This window comes from Podarcis pityusensis, assembly GCF_964106645.2.
Source record: "Podarcis pityusensis genome assembly, chromosome: Z".
NCBI classification, from domain to species: Eukaryota; Metazoa; Chordata; class Lepidosauria; order Squamata; family Lacertidae; genus Podarcis; species Podarcis pityusensis.
Window position 1 is genome coordinate 47,234,669 of NC_138044.1, and position 20,149 is coordinate 47,254,817.

General features: G+C 46.8%; 1 protein-coding gene and 1 long non-coding RNA gene across 4 annotated transcripts in view; one reads left to right on the forward strand and one right to left on the reverse strand.

The window, feature by feature from the left end:
* LOC308468144 overlaps nt 1-13,295 on the reverse strand; it is a 22,952-nt gene extending 9,657 nt beyond the window's left edge. The window contains exon 1 of the long non-coding RNA XR_013981488.1: nt 12,376-13,295. This is a non-coding gene — a long non-coding RNA (uncharacterized lncRNA). The remainder of the gene's footprint in view (nt 1-12,375) is intronic.
* LOC308468134 (uncharacterized protein CXorf65 homolog) lies at nt 3,566-19,055 on the forward strand. Of its 3 annotated transcripts, none has more exons than XM_080990127.1 (6): nt 3,566-3,667; nt 4,243-4,329; nt 7,020-7,154; nt 10,249-10,317; nt 17,115-17,242; nt 18,860-19,055. In XM_080990127.1, exons 1-6 carry the CDS (start codon nt 3,643-3,645, stop codon nt 18,983-18,985), a joined length of 570 nt encoding a protein of 189 aa, XP_080846253.1. In that variant the 5' UTR covers nt 3,566-3,642; the 3' UTR covers nt 18,986-19,055. The 3 variants fall into 3 exon arrangements, with proteins under 3 accessions (XP_080846253.1, XP_080846254.1, XP_080846255.1); XM_080990128.1 differs by having other exon boundaries at nt 17,115-17,236; XM_080990129.1 differs by lacking the exon at nt 10,249-10,317.
* The last annotated feature ends 1,094 nt before the right edge of the window (nt 19,056-20,149 follow it).

Sequence of the window (20,149 nt, forward strand, 5' to 3'; positions counted from 1 at the left end):
TATTTTGTATGTTTTTTCTCTTTCTTTTTTCTATATTTTCCCTTGTCTCTTTTATGTAATTTTTTGTTTCTGAAATTTTAATAAATATCATTTTTTTTTAAAAAAAGAAATGATTCAGTAGCCTGGTTTGCACAAAATGCTGAACTGTGGTTTATTAAGCCATAGTTTAGTGACATGTGAGCTTTGTGCAGCTTAACTATGTTTGGCTTACTGCCAACAAACCATGAATAGAATCTTGTTTGGTTTTTAACTGTGGCTTAGCATTACATGTGAACCCAGCATTATTATTAACCTTGCTTTGGCTTACCACCCCACCCTAAACACTCACCAAACTACAAATATACTAGGGGTATAGCATTTGGGACAGGAACCATGGTTTGTCTGATCATCTGCTGGACAACACCTGGTTGATTCATGTTTTGTGACTTAATCAAACCATGGCATAGTGTCATGTGTGAAGAAGGCCAGTGACTTTAGGTCACAACAAGGAGCATTCTGCTGGGATAACTCAGTCAGTAGAGCATGAGACTCTTAATCTTAGGATTGTGGGTTCAAGCTCCATAATGGACAAAAGTTTCCTACATTGCAAGGCGTTGGGACTAGATGACCCCTCTGGTCCCTTCCTACAATTCTATAATTCTATGATCTTCATTCTTAGAATCCTAGAATCGTACAGTTGGAAGGGACCCCTAGGGTCATCTCATTCAACCCCCTACAATGCAATCTCAGCTAAAGCATCCTTGACAGATGGCCATCCAGCCACTGCCTATAAGCCTCCAAGGAAGGAGAGTCCACAACCTGCTTCACTGAGCTAAATGGACCAATGATCAGATTCGGGATAAGGCACCTTCTTGCACCCCTAATGCAGTGTGGTCTTGAGCAAAAGGGAAAGCAATAATGTTTACAACTACAAAACCCAGTATACAGTGTAATCATAGAATTGCAGAGTTGGAAGAGGCTCCGAGGGTCATCAAGTCCAGAAATCTCCACACACTGAGCAGCAACTTTGTGTTGCTTTTTGCAGCTGCATGAGTGCCAGCAGCCTCCCTTTCCCCCACATTTTCCTTCCCCTTTCTTACTCTGAGCCATTTTTTGCACCCACTTGGGCTCCCTCTCTCTGTTGTCCCCTGGCATGGACGTAGCCAAGGGGGGCAGCTGCCCCCCTAGATCCACAGATATTATTGAAAAGCATTGATAGCATGGGCAGGAAAAGGATTTTTGTTAGGGTGGGACAGGCGTCTTGAACCTCAGCTGGCTATGTATTTTTATGGATTTGAAAGTACTCAATTATCCAAGGTTCTGCCCCCCACAGCAGAAGCCTGTCTCTGCAATGACCTATTTACAGTACAGGGCATTTTCACTTGTGATTTCTCAAGAACAGCTCAACAGCTTTGGCTACACCCCCCCAAAAAAGCCTGGCTACCCCCATGCCCCTTGGCTTTATTTGCGTTGTTGTTGTTTGCAGCTGCAAAAAGTGCCAGTGGCCTTCCTCTCTGTGTCCTTCACTTGCTAACTTGAAATTTCTTGTTTTTTGCAGCCACTTTAGCTCCGGTGGCCTATTCCCTCCTTTCTTAATCTCGTTTCTTTTGCTGCTGCTGCTGCTGCTGCTGCTGCCTCCGCCCGACTTCTCTGCCTTGCTCTAACAAGTGAGGGGTTTGAGAGGTTATCCAGTTGGGTAGGAGACAGCAAGACAAGCCAGGAAATTTGGGCTACTGTCTGTGCCACCAGTGATAAGCAGGGGCGTCCAAAGCATGGGGCCTGGGACAGTCGTCCCTATTCACACCCACCTTCCCAGGGCAGTCCTGCATGCCCCTGCTAGAGTTGGTCATCTCAGCCTCCTGCCACCGCTCTCTCGGCTGGGACAGGGTAGAGACATAGGAACCTGCTTTACACTAAGCTGGACTATTGGTCCTGCTCTAGCCCAGAGCTGCCTGCACTCACCGGCAGCAGCTGTCCAGGGTTTCAGACAGAGGTGTCTCCCGGCCCAACCTGGAGATGCTGGGGACTGAACCGGGAGCCTTCTGCATGCAAAGCAGATGCTCTACTCTTGAGATGTGGCCCTTTGCCTACAGCTCAGCTGCTTGTATAGCCAGGGATTATGCTATGGCCTTGAGCAGGCATACTTAATCCTTCTTGCAGCAGAGGCAGACATGAGGCAGCGCCAAAGAGCCCTGCGACTATGACATATGCCTCATGGTAGTTCCTGTAAAGAATATTTATTGATTTTACAAATACAAAGTGTAACTAAACACAAACTAATAATATAAAGAGATTCTCCAAATCCCGCAGTTTCCCCCCACCCCCTCCATGGAGTCTCCTTTTAAACATCTACAACTGCATATTCATTCGTACTCCAAATTTTATATCGAACCATATTGCGCATAATAATTTTTACACTACAAGTGAATCAAAATCCTGCTCTTGTTTCCATCTAGGAGTGTGCCGAATTTTAACCTCGCACAAGTTTCTGTTGAAATTTGAAAGACCAAAGTCTGTCTTCCCTCTCACAGATTTTGGATGATGACTCTCTAAGCAAAACAGTCCAGCTGACTTTTTTTCTTTCCTGATTTGTTTCAGAGATCAGCCATAGCTACAGATGCCTGCAGAGATTTTAACACCACAGCCTCCCTCACATTGTGTTCCATCATCACCATCATCATCATCATCATCATCATCACCACCATCACCATCATCATTATTATTTACATTTATATACCACCTTTATATTCCAAGGACCTCAAGGTGGTGTATGTGGTTCATGCTTCCTCCCCATTTCATCCTCACAACAACCCTTTGAGGTAGATTAGGCTAAGAGATGGTGACTGGCTCAAGGTCACCCAGGGAGCTTCATGTAGGGTTGCCATTTGTCCTCTTTTTCCAGGACATATCCTCTTTTCCAGGGATAAAATTTCTGTCCAGGTGGATTTGCCAAAATGTCTCTGGCTATACTTTCTGGATGAGATGTAGACAGGACTTGCTTTCCTCTTCTCTTCTCTTGCTCCCCACCAGCAATAGATCACAGCTTCTGTAGTCTACATAGAGTAAAGGTAAAGGAACCCCTGACCATTAGGTCCAGTCGTGGCCAACTCTGGGGTTGTGGCGCTCATCTCACTTTATTGGCCGAGGGAGCTGGCGTACAGCTTCCGGGTCATGTGGCCAGCATGACTAAGCCATTTCTGGCAAACCAGAGCAGCGCACGGAAACACCGTTTACCTTCCCACCGGAGTGGTACCTATTTATCTACTTGTACTTTGACGTGCTTTTGAACTGCTAGGTTGGCAGGAGCAGGGACCGAGCAACGGGAGCTCACCCCGTCACGGAGACTCGAACCGCCGACCTTCTGATCAGCAAGTCCTAGGCTCTGTGGTTTAACCCACAGTGCCACCCGCGTCCCCCTACATATAGTAGGGGTATTTAAAATGAGAGACGTCATAGCGTTCTCTTCTTCACTCTTCAAAATATGGCAACTCTAGCTTCATGGCCAAGTGGGGATTCAAACCCTGTTCTCCCAGTTCCTAGTCCAACACTCTAACCATTACACCACACTGGCTCTCATTATGAGGTTATTCTGAGGTGTCACAATGGCTCCAGGGCGGTTCAGCTGGTCGAGAGCTGCCCAGCTGAACCAAGGGGATTTGGGGAATGTTTATCTGCGTTAAATATGGAGGTAAGGGGGAACCCAGTAGACATGGGTTGTAGGAACAGAGGAAGCTGCCTTATACTGAGCCAGGCCATTGGTCCATCTAGCTCAGTACTGACCACACTAACTGGCAGCAGCTGTCCTGGGTGCTAGTCAGAGATCTCTCCTAGCCTCACCTGGATACAAAACACTGGGGGTTGGGGGAGACTTTCCCATGGAAAGCAGACCAGTGTCTCTTCTAGCCAGTGATTTTTTTTTCTGGGGGGATAGGGTGGGGGAACCCACCACAATGTCTGTTTGTTTGTTTATTGTGGGCCCAGTCACAGTGCCTCCGCCCAGGCAGACAATGATCTGGATTAGAAACAGCCACAACTTTATTGATTAGAGATATAGGTGGATTTTTGGCTCAGGCATTGGGTGTATGTCTGTTCCAGCCCTCTCTGCCAGAAAAAAAAATATATATTTAATTTTTAAAAGGTAAGGGAACTCAGTCCACACCCCACTCCCAGGCTCTTGCTATATATATATAAAAACCCCTGCCTGTTGTGGTGCATGGGCTCAGCTGCTGCCCATAGAAACCATCCTTGCTCCTCTTCTTGCAGATCAACGACAACTCCTGGCGAACATTAACTGCTCAGTCTTACTCCTAATGCATTACCTGCGCGACAAGGTGGGACTGCACAGGACAGGTGAGATGAGTTCCCAAAGCACAAAGAAAGTGGACGGCAAACCCTGCCCAGTTGATGGTCAGGAGGCAACAAAGACTGCTTCCCTTTGGTTGACTGTACTACGGATCCTGCAACAGGTAGTGCCGGGTTGGGGGGGGGAATGACATGCCATCTTATCTCCAGGTGGAAAATATCCTGTGTCCACACTGCTTGTGACTTCTATGTACCAGAAGTACAAACTCAGAGGAAGACCCTTGGGCTCTGTTGACTAAGGACTAAAAACTGGCCACCCATGAAGGTCCTTAACCCATCCTTAATAAATGTACTTTGGAACTCCCATTTTCTTTTCAGCTCCTGTGGCTCCTCTTTCCTGTTTCAACAAGTGGAGATTTTTAAATCCTATTTTTCATCTGCATTTCACCTGGGATTATTTTGGATATATAAATTGTTTTAATTGTTTTTCGATATGAAATCCACTATATATTTTGGAAGGTTGTTTGTTCGCTACGCAACTGGATGCCTTTTAAGACATCATAACTAAATTTTGCATGATGGTTCCTGAGTTCAAGCAGGTTTTCATCTATTTTTGGATAAAACTGGACACCATTTTTGAATGCAGGGCCTTTGAGGGAATGGCTCCCCATCTCTGACGTATTTTCTCCAGGGAGGCTTGCATGGTGCTGAGTTGAATGTCTTTTGATGTCAGCGTGTGGAGGCTGGTCCGCTAGGGCCCCACCTGCCATCTTTCTTACTTACAAGTGGTCCAGGTGTCTGCCTGCCAGCTCTCTCCTCCTTAGTCATAGTCTGTGTACCTACCATGCTTTTAAACTGCATGGCTTCCCCCAAAGAATCCTGGGAACCTTAGTTTATCCCCTCACAGAGCTATAAATCCCAGAACCCTTAATAAAATGCAGTTCCCATGATTATTTTTTGGAGAGGAAGACATGTGGGTGAAATTTCCGAAAAGCAGTGCTTTGTCCTGGATCTTAGGCAAGTCAATCAAAAAAATGCAACCCTACCATATGTTTAGTGGCCAGGGCTCCCCCCTTAAAGAATTCTGGGAACTGTAGTTTGTTCAGGGTGTTGAGAATTGTTAGGACCCCACAGGGCTGTAATTCTCAAGAGTTCTCTGGGAATAAAGATTGTTAAAGTCTTTTTTAAAAGAAGAAGAAGAAGAAGAAAATTCTATTACATATTTTTCATAATACAATAAGATAAAAGAAACTAATCTAAATAAAAACAAAAACAGAGAAACAAAGAGGGGAAATACCAAAAAGAAAGCCAAATAGAATAATAGAAAAGAAAATAATAAAATAAAAATAAAAATTTGCTGTCAGCAAGAAATTACTCAAAATATTCATTCTAGAATGGCACCAAACTGATAAAAGGCAATATTTTCTGAATCTTCTGACCCAAATAGATTAATTCATTTTCCTTTGTACACAAAAAGTCCAAAAGGGCTTCTCTAATTATTATTATTATTATTATTATTATTATTATTATTATTATTAAATATCAGCAATAGTCTTTCTGTATCAAACATATTGATTGTTAAATTATGTGGGAACTGTAGTTCTGTGAGGGAAATAGAGACTTCCTAACAACTCTCAGAACCCTTAACAAACTGCAGTTCCCAGGATCCTTTAGGTCGGGGAAGCCATTACTGTTTTCTGTGCTTTTGAGCCCTACCAGTCCTAAGGGACACTAGTCAACATCAATCCAGTTGCAACCCTTTTCTACTTGCCTGAACCTTTCAGGACTTGGGCACGCTTCTGCATTTCCACTAAAGACTTATACTCTGTTTTGCATTGAGCCACATTCTGAATAAATTTGACTATTTGAAGTATGTTGCTTTCATTGTTATTGTCTTTAAATGTTTGTAGATCAGGCCCTAGGGGAAAGCTGGCAATTAAATAACCACAATTACTTTTTTCAAGAGTGTAAAATGCAAGATTGAGAACAGGCAACTCCTGGCGTAGTTGTGTTCTGTGGGGGCTGACCCACAACCATTGACCAACGGAGGAGAGTGTCGTGGACTTGTTGGAGACAGAAGAATGGTGGGAGGAACCAGTTGGGGAACCCCCAAGGGAACAGGGCTCAGAGCCTGGGGAGTGGTGGTGGGATGACAATGAGTAGTCACAGGGAGAAGAAAGAGGGGTGAGACTGGGAAGAGGAATTGTCAGAAGCTGAAGAGGAAAGAGGGTTTAGTGAGCAGGGAGAGTCTGCTTCTGAGAAGATCAGAAGCAGAGGCTGAAGAGGAGAGAGGCCATGAGGCAGAGATAAATCAGGCTTTTGAAGAGTCACAGATGTCCCCCTACCTGCTGCAACAAGCCCCCATCTCCTCCTGTCTCCTAGCCCCAGAAGAGGGCTGAAATGGGCAGAACAGCAGCAGGCTCCACACAGGTGTAGTCTCTAATTGTTTGGGGAAAGCCCTGGTGAGGAAGGGACTTAGATGGCTGTGGGGAGGTAGGGACTTTCAGTCTCAGCAACTGATTTTTATGGGGTAAGACCTACCAGGGATGAGCTGCTGTGCTCCTTAGGCCTGACAGCCAAGTCTGTGATGGTCGTGTTTTTTGCTAATAAAGAGTTAAGACCAACTTTGAATGCTGTGAATGCTCCTTGACAAAGAGGCAAAGTCCCTGCTTACACAGAGGAAAGGAGGTGAACTCACCCACTCCACTGCCCCCCATATCTCTCTGTTCCCTTTTCAGATCCCATCGACTTGTGTGAAGAGAATGGGACCCTGAAGCTGCTATTCCTAGTCAAGTTTCCAGAAGACAATGCCAGCAAGTTCCTCACTCCCCGTGTGACCTACTACATATGTAAGGTGGAGCGGGGCGCCCCAGGTACGTCCAAGGACTAGGAAGCCCCCCTTCCCCCACCTGCACAGCTAGTTCTACAGGTGGTAGCCACAGCTTCCTGAAAGTCATTGCTTCCTTGGCTCCAAATATTCCCTTTCTCAAAGGCGTGGGGTCAGACGTACGCAGGCTTCCCACTGGTAGCACAGCTGGCAGAGCTGTTTCAAAGCAAACCCAGGGAGCGGCCTCTTAAATTGCTGTTGCTTTTTCTTGACCCATGCAGTCATAAGGTCTAGAAACTTAAAAATGAAACCTGACATTTCCTCTTTGGATTTTGCTATGTTTTCTTGTGTTGTGCTAACTCATCCTTCTCCAGCATAAGGAAGTGGCAAAGCATCTGCTCAGCATGCAGAAGGTCCCAGGTTCAGTCCCCAGCATCTACAGGCAGGGCTGGAAACGCCCCCACCCCCACCCCACCCCCAGCCTGAAACCCACCAAACTTCTGAGGAGGAGCTGTGACTCAGTGGCAGTGCATCTCCTTTACATGCAGAAGGTCCCAGGTTCATCTCTAGGTAGGGAATATAGGCAGCCCCAAACCCTGCAGAACCTCTACCAGTCAATTTAGACAATACTGAACTTTATGGACCAATGGATCTGAGTATAAAGGCAATTTCTTCAGATATCTTCAGATATTTCAGACTGCAAATCCCATCAGTCTCAGTCAGCATGGGCTGTAATCCCCAACATCTCGGAGGACCCCAGGTTAGGGAGGTTTTATTAGCACCTTGACTGTGCCTGCTGATCTGCTGACAATTCAGCTTCATTTTCTCGCTGGCTGTGTTTATTATTATTATTATTTATTATTATTATTATTATTATTATTATTATTATTATTATTATTAATTGGGTCATTTGCCACAGTATATTTTTGATTTTATGGGTTGTTTTGTGTAGCACGCAATGGGGAATTTTAAGGTATGTGTGTGAGTGCCTTAGCTGGCATACGCAAAAGAGCAATTGCCATTTCTTGCGTTTCATTCAAGGTGCCACTTACCCACCTCTGATCAGAAAGCTACTTCTTGACTTATGCAATATATTATATTGAGCTATACTGTTAGTATTATCTGCTCTGACCAGCAGTGGCATTCCAAGGTCAACAGCAAAGCTTTCCCCATGACCCTTTACCTGCCATTTAACTAGCAATACTAGGAACTGAACTCGGGACCCCAGGGGACTCTGTCATTCTTTGCATGCAGAAGGTCCCAGGTTCAAACCCCAATAGCAACTTCAGGGCTGAGAGAGACTACCTGTCCGAAACCCTGGAGAGCTGCTGCCAGTCAGAGTAGACAGTCCTGAGCTAGATGGACCAATCTGGTATGATGCAGCTTCCTTTGTCCTGCATGCTTGGCAGGTGCTCTTATACAGAACTAGGGGATCTCCCCACCCCCACCCCATGGACTCTTGCCGGGTACTCCATACCTGTTGTACCTGGTGCCTTCCAGAAACTTGTGGACTACAATTCTTAAGGGAAAAGGCAGTCCAAAGCATCTAGACTTGCCAGACAGATTGGGGAAGGCTGGCTTGTACCCAGGTTTCTGTGAGCTTACCTCTTGGGAAAGAGAGCCAGTAGGGGCTGGAGGTTCAAACTCCCACTTGGCCACAGTCTCTGCCTCTCAACCTCACCTGCCTAACAGGGTTATTGTGAGAATTAAATGAGGAGGGGGAGAACTTTTCCAATTAATGCAGCCTGATGGAAGATGGAGAGCCTCCAAGCCATCTGCATCAACCTGGGCTGCACCTGGAATAGGATTATCAAGGAATGTAAGGCAGTGGCTTCCCCTTTCTTTATAACTGCGGATGCTTCATGGCAACGCTTTGTGGAACTGGCTTTTCTAATCTTTCGGAGACCACAGAGAAATCTCCCTCCAGCGGGAGCCAGGGCTGCATCTGCCACAATTCTGGATGTGCAGAGCAAAAAAAGAGCACAGGATAGGGTCCTGAGTGCAGGATTTGGCTTTCTGCGAATCTTGGCTTCCATTAAGGAACAAATTCCTAGCCCCTGTAAAAGCAAAAGATACACTCAGAAATATTTGGATGGTGACGAAATCTCAGAAGCTAGAGGGGTGGCTGAAACAGAGTTCTGGATGCTAGTAGGTAGACTTTTATTCTTCAGTATCATGCTAGTCTTGAGGGTGAGCCAACTGAGAACTCATGGTGCAAAAGGAATGTGTGTGTTTAATTGGCACAATCTGCAGGTTGTCCAGGGGGCAGGTTAGGGAATGCAGCTGCTCTTGGCACCAAAATATGGCTTGGGTTGGGGTGGAATCTCCCTCTCTTTTCTTTCATTGCGCACCTGCTCCTCCTGTTTATCGTCTTCTCCTAATCTAATTGAAAACATTAAAGAATGCTCATAAGAGGGAAGCAGGACTGTGCCTGCCTGCCTCCCACCCACTCAAGGCTAGTTGGTCCATTGTGTGGGGGAGGTCAGGGCGTTTGTGCAGCCGAGAGCTTTCGCAGTAAACAGCTGCGACTCTAACCATGTAGCCCTTCCTTACTAATGCCAGCTGTGTCTCTTCCACTGGCCTGCAGGTACAGTCCTCTTCAAAGAACACATGAACTCCCCTCTCGGGTCTTTGTGGCTATGGATTTCTGCGTCCCTCTGGCATAAAGGGTCTATGGCTCTTTCCTTCTTATTGCCCTGCAGAAGGGTGCAGTGCTGACTCAAGAGCTGATTTTGACCATCCTCCTTTGAACTCCTTCCTTGTGTGTTCAGGCAGTTCTCCCTTAGGGACAGAACCTTCATGGCGCCTGCCTGGGGAAGTTGTTTCCGGGAACTTTAGCTGTGATTCCTGCATTGAAGGGTGTTGGTCTAGATGGCCCTTGGGGGGTCCCTTCCAACTTTACAGTTCTATGATTCTTTGTATTCCCCCTTGAGCTCCTGGGAGAAGAAGGCAGGATATAAATGCAATAAATAAATATAAAATAAATAAAAGGCAAATGGCAATTAGCTGCAGACTGGTAGAAATCAGCCGTGAGCCTTCTCCCGACTTGTATCTAGGAATGCAGAGCACTCGCCCAAGTTCCATGTTGCAAATGCATTGCAAAGCGTCAAAGCGAGTAACACAGGGTTCTCTCTTTGCAGGGTCGAAACAAGAAAACAGCTACCGGGCCTTTCACCCTATGTACAAGCACCCTCCAGTAGAATTATTGGGTAGGAACTTGCAGGACTTAAAACTTCTATTCTCAGTTTATCACAATGCAACTCTGAAACCTACGAAGTCAGGGCAAGTAACAGTAGCCCCTTTTACATTTCCTTCCCCTGTGAGCAACACCATATAGGAGAAAGGGGCTAGAAAGAAGTTTTTCTCACCCTCTCTCTCAGTGAAAAGAGAGGTGCTGGAAATCACCACGAATGCCTCCTTCCTTGTTCTCTTAGAATGGCAATGGCGCCCACCTGGGATGTGCTGGAACCCACATCAGATGGGGGGAAGCCTTGCTCTCTCATATTAAAACTCAGCAGGGTTATGCAATGAAGCCAAATGGTGGGAGATTCAGGACGTACAAAAGGAAACAGAGCAGAACTGAACTATGGGACTCTGTACTGTAAGATATACTGCTGGCTGCCAACATGGATGACTTTTAAAGGGTTTCAAACTAGTCTGTGGAGGTTAAAGCTATCAGCGGCTTCCAGCCATGCATTTTCTACAGTGCTGGAGGCAGTGTTCCACTGGATTCCAGTTGCCAAGGATCACAAGTAGCAGGGGCGCTGACTCCTAAGGGCTGAACCCCTTTGACCCCCCCCCCCACATTTGTTAGCAGGGGGCTGAGCCCCCTCAATATTCGTTCAAACATCGTGCATGATATTACAATGCCGTACATGACACCCAGAGGCGATGCTGTCATGCAAGTCAGCAACACTGCAGCTCCTCCTCCTGCTGCTGCTGTGGAGGGGAAGCAGCCCTTGGCCATGGTGGTGGCAGGAGGTACAGGAAATGTCAGCCATGGAAGCTGAGTGATGCCCGGGTGGCATCACCTCTGGGCATCACGTCTGACATCCGGGTGTCATGCAGGACGTTGTGGTGTCGCGTAACATCAGCTCACCCAGCGCTTTCCTGAGTCAGCGCACCTGACAAATAGGAGGAACTTGCTGTTGAACTTGTCTCCTGCTTTCAGGCTTCCCCGTCAAGGCCTCTGGCCGCTGTGATAACAAAATGTTGGACTGGATAGGCCTTTGGTCTGACCCAGCAACCAGGCTCCTCTAACGTTTATTTGTTTTGTTTCATGAAATTTATATAAAGCGCTCCTTGACTGCCAAACCCAAAAACAAAGGAAGCCTCAAAGAAGTTTGCAAGAAAGGAAAGTAAAACAGTGAAATTATCTGGAAAAGAAAAAGTCAAAAACAAGAAGTATTTAAATATTTAGTAAGCTAAAAAACCTGGTTAAAACACATGTCAACGTTGTACATGTCTGGTTAGCCTTGCTGAAATAAATTCTTTTTCAGCAGGTGCTGAAAAGGATACAGTGAGGGCAGCTGCCTGATGTCAATATAGTGGTACCTCAGTTTACGAACTTAATCTGTTCCGGAAGTCCGTTCTTAAACTGAAACCATTCTTAAACCGAGGCTTGCTTTCCCTAATGAGGCCTCCCGCCGCTGGTGCCCTTCCACCGTTCAGATCCCATTCTTAGACAGAGGTAAAGTTCGCAACCCGGGACACTACTTCCAGTTTTGCGGAGTTTGTGAAGCAAATCATTCGTAAGCAGAGCTGTTCTTAAACCGAGGTACCACTATAGGCAGGTTATTCCAATGTGTAGCTGTTCTTTTGTCCCTGAAAATCACAGACCCGGGTAGAAGGCAGAGCTTTTAGATCTCCAAGTGGTGGTATATTCTAGACAGACTTCGACACCTAGCATATTTTTTTTAATAGAACTGAGGCACTGGGTGTCAGGACAGAGGCCAATCCTACCCCCTTACTTTAGGTCTGAGCAGAAGACTGTTATCTTTACTAGAAATTTCTGGGTGAGCCACCCAACAATTGCCCCAATACCCTCAGAAACCTGAGAGGCAGAATTGTCAACCACTGGATTAAGAACAAAGCAGGTCCCCCACCAACCATACCAGCTTTAGAAAAGATTTCAATATACGGGCACAACAGACCTTTTTATTCAATAATACAAGCAAGTTGCATAAGAAAAGGGTAGTTCCATTTGAGGAATGCTTCACCAGGAGAGTACAGGCAGAAAAAAATAAAATAAAACAAACCTAAATTACCTGTCTCTGATCTTTCCCTCTTGTTGAGCACCAATCTCCGAGTGGTGAGAGACTCCAGAGGTTCCAGGCGATTACCCAGGGTTCGGTTTGCTGGCAGTAAGGGACAGCAGAGACTGGTGTCTTTATGGCATATGACTTATTCACACATCTATGCAACCTGGAGGGGCTCACAGCATTAACACCCCAATAAGGTCTTGCTTCTCCCAGTCACAGCCTTTCTTCAAAATCTCCTCCCACCACCTCCCCAATTTTTAAAGTCAACAACTGAAACAGAGCCTATTGCTATCCTTGTTTTTAGGAAACTCTATAAAGCATGGGTTCCAGGCATATACCCAGGGTTCAGTTTCCTAGGAATGAGGTTCAGCGGAGACTGTGGTGTCTTTATGACATATGGCTTATTCACACATATACACAACCTGAGCCTACGCTGGAGGGGCTCACAGCATTAACAACCAAGAAAGTCTTTGTTGTCCCAATCACAGCCTTGGATTCCAGGAGAAATCAAGCATGGTTCTCCCTCTCTGGCTTGCGGCTGCTTCTAACTTCCAGCTCTCTCTCTCACACAACTCTCCACTCTGGCTTTTGTCTTTCTAACTTAACACCTAGTTGAGGGAGGGCCCCCCACCCATTTGCCCTCTGGCACAGAGCCACTTCCTTTGTTACCTTAAAGACCTATACTTAGGCCATTACCAAGAAGCAGCCTGGCTATTCCAATAATCGAGTCCTTGCTGGTTCCAAGAATAGAACTGACTTGGGCATACAGCCTAACTGCCCCTCCCCCACCCTGCCCTGCAAACTTACAACACTCTGCTTTGATCTAGCCTTCCTTCAATCCACAACAGAGATCCAAGACTCCTAGATTAGACAATAAACCAACATGCAGTCAGGAAATAGGCAGAGGGCTTGTTCCTTTTTTGACTGGTGGTTTTATATCTCTAGCAGGTCAGGCCAACTTTTATCTTCAATCCGGCCGATCCAAGGCTCTTTAGAGGTATCTCTTATTTTATAACGAACTCCAAAAAGGGGGCGGGGGTGGGGAGCCTCCGCAGCTGGACAGTATTATGAGAATTAGCGGACTCTCATGTTTGCCTTGGACAGGCTAGCCCAAGAGATAAGCAAGCATCCTAAGGCTACTCATCATTTCTACTTTCCCATACTCTCTTTCTGTTCAGAGCCAGGCTGGCCGTTACCAGTCCCAGCACAGAATCCCAGATTCTGACTCTGGAGAGTTGCTACTCCTAACACCGAGAAAGATCTAGCAGGGTTCTTCACCAGCTACCAGAGGGGCAGCAAATGAAGAACGACTCTGGGTCAAAGATCCCCAGCACACTGTGGCCAGATGTGGCATGCGCTGGAGTTTAGGGCAGATTCGGAGCTACCCAGCTCTGTAAAGAGAGGGAAATAGGCAGAAGAAGTGCATGGTAGCTGTGGGCTGCATCAGGGAGATCAGGAGGATGTTGACAGTGTGCATTCAGAGAAGGGAGACCAAGAGAGATCTGGAATCTGTGAGGGCTCTGGAATCAGAGTCCTTTGAGGGTGTGGGCATGTTAGGCTAAGGGGAGACATGATAGCTGCCATCATGTATTTGAAAGGATGGAAGTTTATAAATCTATGCAAGGCATGGAGAGAGAAGATAGGGGGAAGTTTTTTCCTCCCTCTCTCAAAACACTAGAGCTCATGGACACAAAGTGAAGCTGATTGCTGGGAGATTTAGGGCAGATGATGGAATCATAGAATTGCAAGGGACTCCAAGCACCATCTAGTCCAACCCCCTGCAATGCAGGAATCTCAGTTAAAGCATCCATGACAGATGGCCCTCCAATCTCTACTAAAAACCTCCAAGGAAGGAGAGTCCACCACCTCCCAAGGGAGACCATCCCACTGTCGAACAGCTCTTACTGTCAGAAAGTTCTTCCTAATGTTTAGTCAGAATCTCCTTTATCATAGTTTGACGCCTGCCCTCCAAAGCAGAAGAAAACAACCTTGTTCCATCTTCCAGGAAATAGCCCTTGAGATATTTGAGGATAGCTATCATATCTCCTCTCACTTTCCTCTTTTCCAGGCTAATACCCAGCTCCCACAACCATCCTGCATAAGGATTGGTTTCCAGACCCTTGATAATCTTAGTCATCCTCCTCTGCACACGTTCCAGCTTCTCAATGTCCTTCTTAAATTGTGGTGCACAAAACTGGACACAGGACTGCAGGTGTGGTCTGACCATGGCAGAATAGACCAAGACTATTACTTCCCTTGATCGGAACACTGTACTTCTGTTGAATATAGGCAGACTAGAATACCATCAGCTCTTTTTTTGCTCATGTTAAGCTTGTGGTCCACTAAGTCCCCTATATCCTTTTCACACGTTCTACTGATAAGTCAGGTTTCCCCATCTTATCTTTGTGCAGCTGCCTATTCCTGCCCAAGTGCAGAACCTTAGATTTGTTTCTATTGAAATTATTTTTTTTAGTTTGGACCCAGTTCTCCAATCTGTTAAGGCCACGTTGAATCCTTTTTTTCTGCAGCATTAGTTACCCCTCCCAGTTTGGTGTCATCTGCAAATTTGTTGAGCATCCCCTCAATTCCTTTGTCCAAGTCATTTATAAAGATGTTGAGCAACAACAGGCTCAGGACAGTACTGTGTGGCACCCCAATTGTCACTTTTTTCCAGGATGACAAGGAACCATTACTGAGCACTCTTTGAACCCAGCCAGTTACCAGTCAGTCAACCAGTTACAGAACCACCTAACAGCTACAAATCTACCTCATCTAGCCCACATTTTATCAGCTTCTCTGCAAAAATATCATGGGGGAGTTTGTCAAAAGCCTTCCTGAAATCAATATACACTACATCTTCAGCATTCCCCTGATCCACAAAGTTTGTAACTGCATCAAAAAGAAATAAATAAATGAAATTTGTCTGGCTTAACTTGCTTTTGAGAAGTTAGTAATCACAGCATTCTTTTCTAAGTGCTCACAGACTGACTGTTGAATTATCTGTTCTAGGACCTTCCCTGATATAACATAAAGTACTAATTCACTCAGCGCATAGTGGAACTCACTTCCCCAGGAGGTAGAGATGGCCAGCAATTTGGAGGGTTTTCAAAGAGGATTAGACAAATTAATGGTGCAGAGGGCTTTGACAGGCTACTCTCCTTAATGGCTGTGCTCTGCCTCCACAGCTGAAGGCAGCAATGCTTCTGAACAGCAGTTGCTGAAAACCACAGGAGGGGAGAGTTCCTCTTTGCTCAGATCCTGCTCCATGGTTTCCCACAAGTATCTGGTTGGCCACTGTGAGAATAGGATGCTGACTAGATGGGCCATTGGCCTGATCCAGTCATGGAGTAGGCTTGTTCTCTGTTGCTCGGAATGGTCTGGAGATATCTATATCTATATCATCTGTCTGTCTGTCTGTCTGTCTGTCTGTCTGTCTGTCATCTATCTCTGTGGGGTGCAGAAATAATTTGATGGGTAAGAGTGCTGGTTGAAATAATAATGAAACATAGGGTTTATTACTCCTAGTAAACAAAGCCATTCTGAATACAAGCTCCCATGTGGCTGTCATGGAATCATGAGGTCAGCTAAAAGGAAGGTTCAACACTAACACTAACTGAAGCAGCAGCAGAAAGGAAGTTAAGCTGAGAGGGAGAAAATGATCAGCAGAAGGAATCAGTGAGGGTCCGAGCCTCTATCCCACCTCTCTAACTTATTGCAAGCACCATTGCTTTGCACCCAACAAGACTGGACAGCAAGAGAAACTTCAGAACGATCAGAGCTGTTCAACAACAGGACAGCATGCCTTGGAAGGTGGTGGTTCTCCTTCCCTGGAGGCTTCTGAGCATCTGTCAGGGATACTGTAGTTGTAATCTTCCAACACTGAGCTGGGGTAGGGGTGCACTTGATGTCCTCCAGGGTCCCTCCCAACTGAGAAGAATGCTATGATTTTCCAGTGAACACCAGGTTGGTCTTAAGCTGACCCTGAACTACTTTTCCACACTGTTCTGCCTCTCCAGTTGCTCACTCAGAGCAGGGGTTGCCTTTTAAGCTCAGCCAGTCACTGTCTCTCCCACAGCCTCAGCCCCCACTTGAGAGCCAGTGTGGTGTAGTGGTTAAGAGCGGTAGTCTCGTAATCTGGGGAACCGGGTTCACGTCTCCGCTCCTCCACATGCAGCTGCTGGGTGACCTTGGGCCAGTCACACTTCTCTGAAGTCTCTCAGCCCCACTCACCTCACAGAGTGTTTGTTGTGGGGAAGGAAGGGAAAGGAGAATGTTAGCCGCTTTGAGACTCCTTAAAGGGAGTGAAAGGCGGGATATCAAATCCAAACTCTTCTTCTTCTTCTTCTTCTTCTTCTTCTTCCCACTTCTGTAAAATGGCACCAATCAGGATGGTCACATCCACATCGTACCTTGAAAGCACACAACTTCCCCCCAAAGAAACCTGGCAACTCTAGTATGTTAAGGGTGCTGGGAATTATAGTTCTGAGTGGTGAACTACAGTTCCCAGGATTATTTGGTGGGCACTGCTAAAAATGTATGGAGTGGATGTGGCCCAGCCTCATCAGGGTGGTTGTGAAGCAAAGAACAAGTCTGATTTAAAAAAAAAATGTTTTGGAAATTGTAATTGCTGCATGCACTGTGACAGGCCATAAAGCTATGTTTGGGTCGATGGTGCAGCCAGCTGGGCTTTTCAAGGCTGCAGCAGAAGGTCCTCTTCCCACTGAGCATCTCTGCTTGCCCTTCAGACTCCTTGCGTAACCAGTGTGACATCCTTGAGAAAAGCCGCCTCAAGATTCTCAAGAGCACAGATGGCAAGAAGCCCCCAACCATGGAATCACTCCTGTCGTGCATGGCAGTAGCAAATCAGGTGGTGGTGAGGCACTCATTTTTACCTGGGGGGGGGCAGATCCAGCTCATTTTGGCCCTGTATAGCTTGTCTGACGCGACTCCAGGACTTGCCATGCACATACCCCTCTCTTGTCTAGACTCCATCTAGGCAAGCAAAAGGGCTTGTTTGAGCCAGGTAAAAACACCCAGGGAGGGTGTGAAGCAGGGCTGGTGAGAGGCGTGGCCTGGGGAGAAAGAGGGTGTGGCTGGGCAGGGGTGCAGTGCTAGGGGAGAATTCTGCGGGCTTGACAGAGATACCTGCTGCCCTTAGTTTTCTCACCTCTGGTTTAGCATCCTATCTCTTTCCATCTTCAGCACCTTGTAGCCTTTGTGATCTTGCCATGAGGGAGCTAGTCTCCTCCTGCCTCAGGGAATTGCCTTTCTTCCCAGGGGTTGTTGTTGTTTTTTAATAAAAAAAATTCAGGGCAGGGTGGGGTTGACTAAAACTTGTCTTTAACAGTAGCGCATGTGCATAGATATTAAGGTGCCAGGTATAGTTTACCGCTTCACACCACTCTGGTATTTTTTATTTATTTGTTACATTTATATCCCACCTTTTCCTCCAGTGAGCTCAAGGTGTTGCACATGATTCTCCCCATTTCATCTTCCCAAAAATCCTGTGAGGTAGGCCATGCTGGAGAAAAGAAATGCATTTCCTTCTCTTGCGTTTGCAGTTAATGGATGTGTTACTTTAAACCACAAGACGACACAGTTTGTTTAGCAATGTGGCCAGCACTTATGTGTAGTCTTTGCTTTGTCTAAGTTAACCCCACCCCTAAATGATGAGCTCTGTTTTGTTTGCTGTTCTCTCCCAACTTGTTGAGACAATATGTCTGTTATTTTCTCTCTCTCATCTACACACATCCAGTAAATAGTTGCAGCATGAATAAAGCCTTTGTACTCCAGAAACTGTGTGATTTTTGTCAACTCAGTTCACCCAAGCTGCAAGGTCTGTTAACAGGTTAGGCTAAGAGATGGGTGCTAGCCAAAGGTCCCCCATGAACTGCGTGGTTTTGGGATTTGAACCCTCCTTTCCCAGGTTTTAGCCTGACACTCTAACCATTATGCCACATTGGTTCTTAACTTTTGAACTTTGGACCCAAAACTTTCCCCCCTGATTTCTCTTTAACTGAGTGAAGAATTGCCTTCTTGACTTTTAAATCAGTGGAGGAGGGCAGGGCTGTTGGAGAGTAGATGGATGCAACCAACAGCCGAGGGAAGGGGAGTCTTCAGCCATGTGCAATAGCAGAGAGAATGGTGGGGGAAAGAGAGATACTTGTTTGGAGCACTGGGGTGTTATGGGCACACCCCTGCTTTCACCTGAGAGCCAGTGGTGGCATAGTGGTTAGCGTGTCAGATTAGGACCTGGGAGACCAGGGTTCAAATTCCCACTTGACCACATGAAGCTGACTGGGTGACCTTGGGTTGTTGTTGTGGAGATTAAACGAGGAAGGGGGAACCACGTAAACCACCTTAAGCTCCCTGGATATAAAGTTGAGCTATGGATGGATGGATGTTGGGTTCTTGCCACCTCCGCCTCCTTCAAGGGCCACTGCTGCTGCACCCTAAACTTTGTTGATCTGTGTTTGTCTCCTATGCCCAGGGGAAAGCCAGTGGGAAGTCTGGGGCCAGTTCGTCTGGCGGCCTAGATGATGAGGGCCAGCCTCGTAAGACGACCACAACAGCCAAAGCCAGATGGGAGATAGGCAAGAAGGATAAGCATCGCTGAGTACCAAAGGTGATGCCCAGAGGGAGCTGCAGCCCACCATCACTGTGAATAAAGGCACTTTTGGACCTGAGTCACCCCTGGCTCCTTCTCTTTGGGGGTGCTGCTGGAGTATTGGGCGGAATGGGGAGCTGCCCTTTGAAGCAAAGCATGGATTGCAGCTGCATTGTCTGTTGAACCCGTTTTGCATTCAGAGACGGAGCCCTCTTATGTGTGGTTTTTTTTTTATAAAAAAGGCTGATGTCACCAGGGAGCCTTCTGATTGGAGGCAAAGCGAAGCTGCAGCAGAAAGTGGATCTGCCAGAACACGGTGGGAAGAAACTCCCGGCAAAAGGCACCATTGCAGGCAGGCAGGAAGTTGCAAGAGGCTGGGCTGGCTCATCTGCTCCCTCCTGCCCTGGATGCATGCCTGTGGTCCAGTCTGGCAGCAGCTGCATCCTTGGCAAACGTTCAATGGTGATCCTTTCCTTGGTGGCCTAGTCTCTGAGAGCCAGGGTGGCACTGCCCTGCCAGATTCAGCCTGCCTTCAGCCAGGCCCCAACTGCCTGCTCTCTCACTTGTAACTGGTCCAGCCAATGGGTGGCACTGCCCACCAGTTCCCTCCTACTTGGTCCCAGTGCTGCTCATGCAGAACCTCAGACGTGAGGAGGATGAGGGGGAAACTGGAAGTAGTTGGCTCTGGCTCCATTTACTGCTTGGGCTCCCTGCCTTTTGCCAGGCCAGGTCATCAGGAAAGACATGTAGATAGATGTTGGAGGCTTATGGCATGAGGGTATTGCCATGCCTATGAACATAAGGATATAAGAGCCCTGCTGAATGAGGCCAATGGCCCATCTGGTCCAGCATCCTGTTCTTACATTGGCCAACCAGATGCCTGTGGGACATCTGCAAGCAGCACCCAAGCACTCTCCCTTCCTGCGGTTTCCAGCAACTGGTATAAAGAAGCATTGCTGCCTCCAACTGGGGTGACAGACTGAGCCGACCCACCCATGAGGCAAGCAGAGCACCTGCCTCAGACGACAGAAGCACAAGAGAGGCTTTTTCTGTGTGCCGTGTTGGCACTCTGCCTCTCTTCCTGGCGTTGGGAAAGACAAGTGGCAATGCCACCTGCTGGGATACCTCCCCTCTCAGGTGGAGAAGTCAAGCAGCAGAACTTTGCTGAATGCC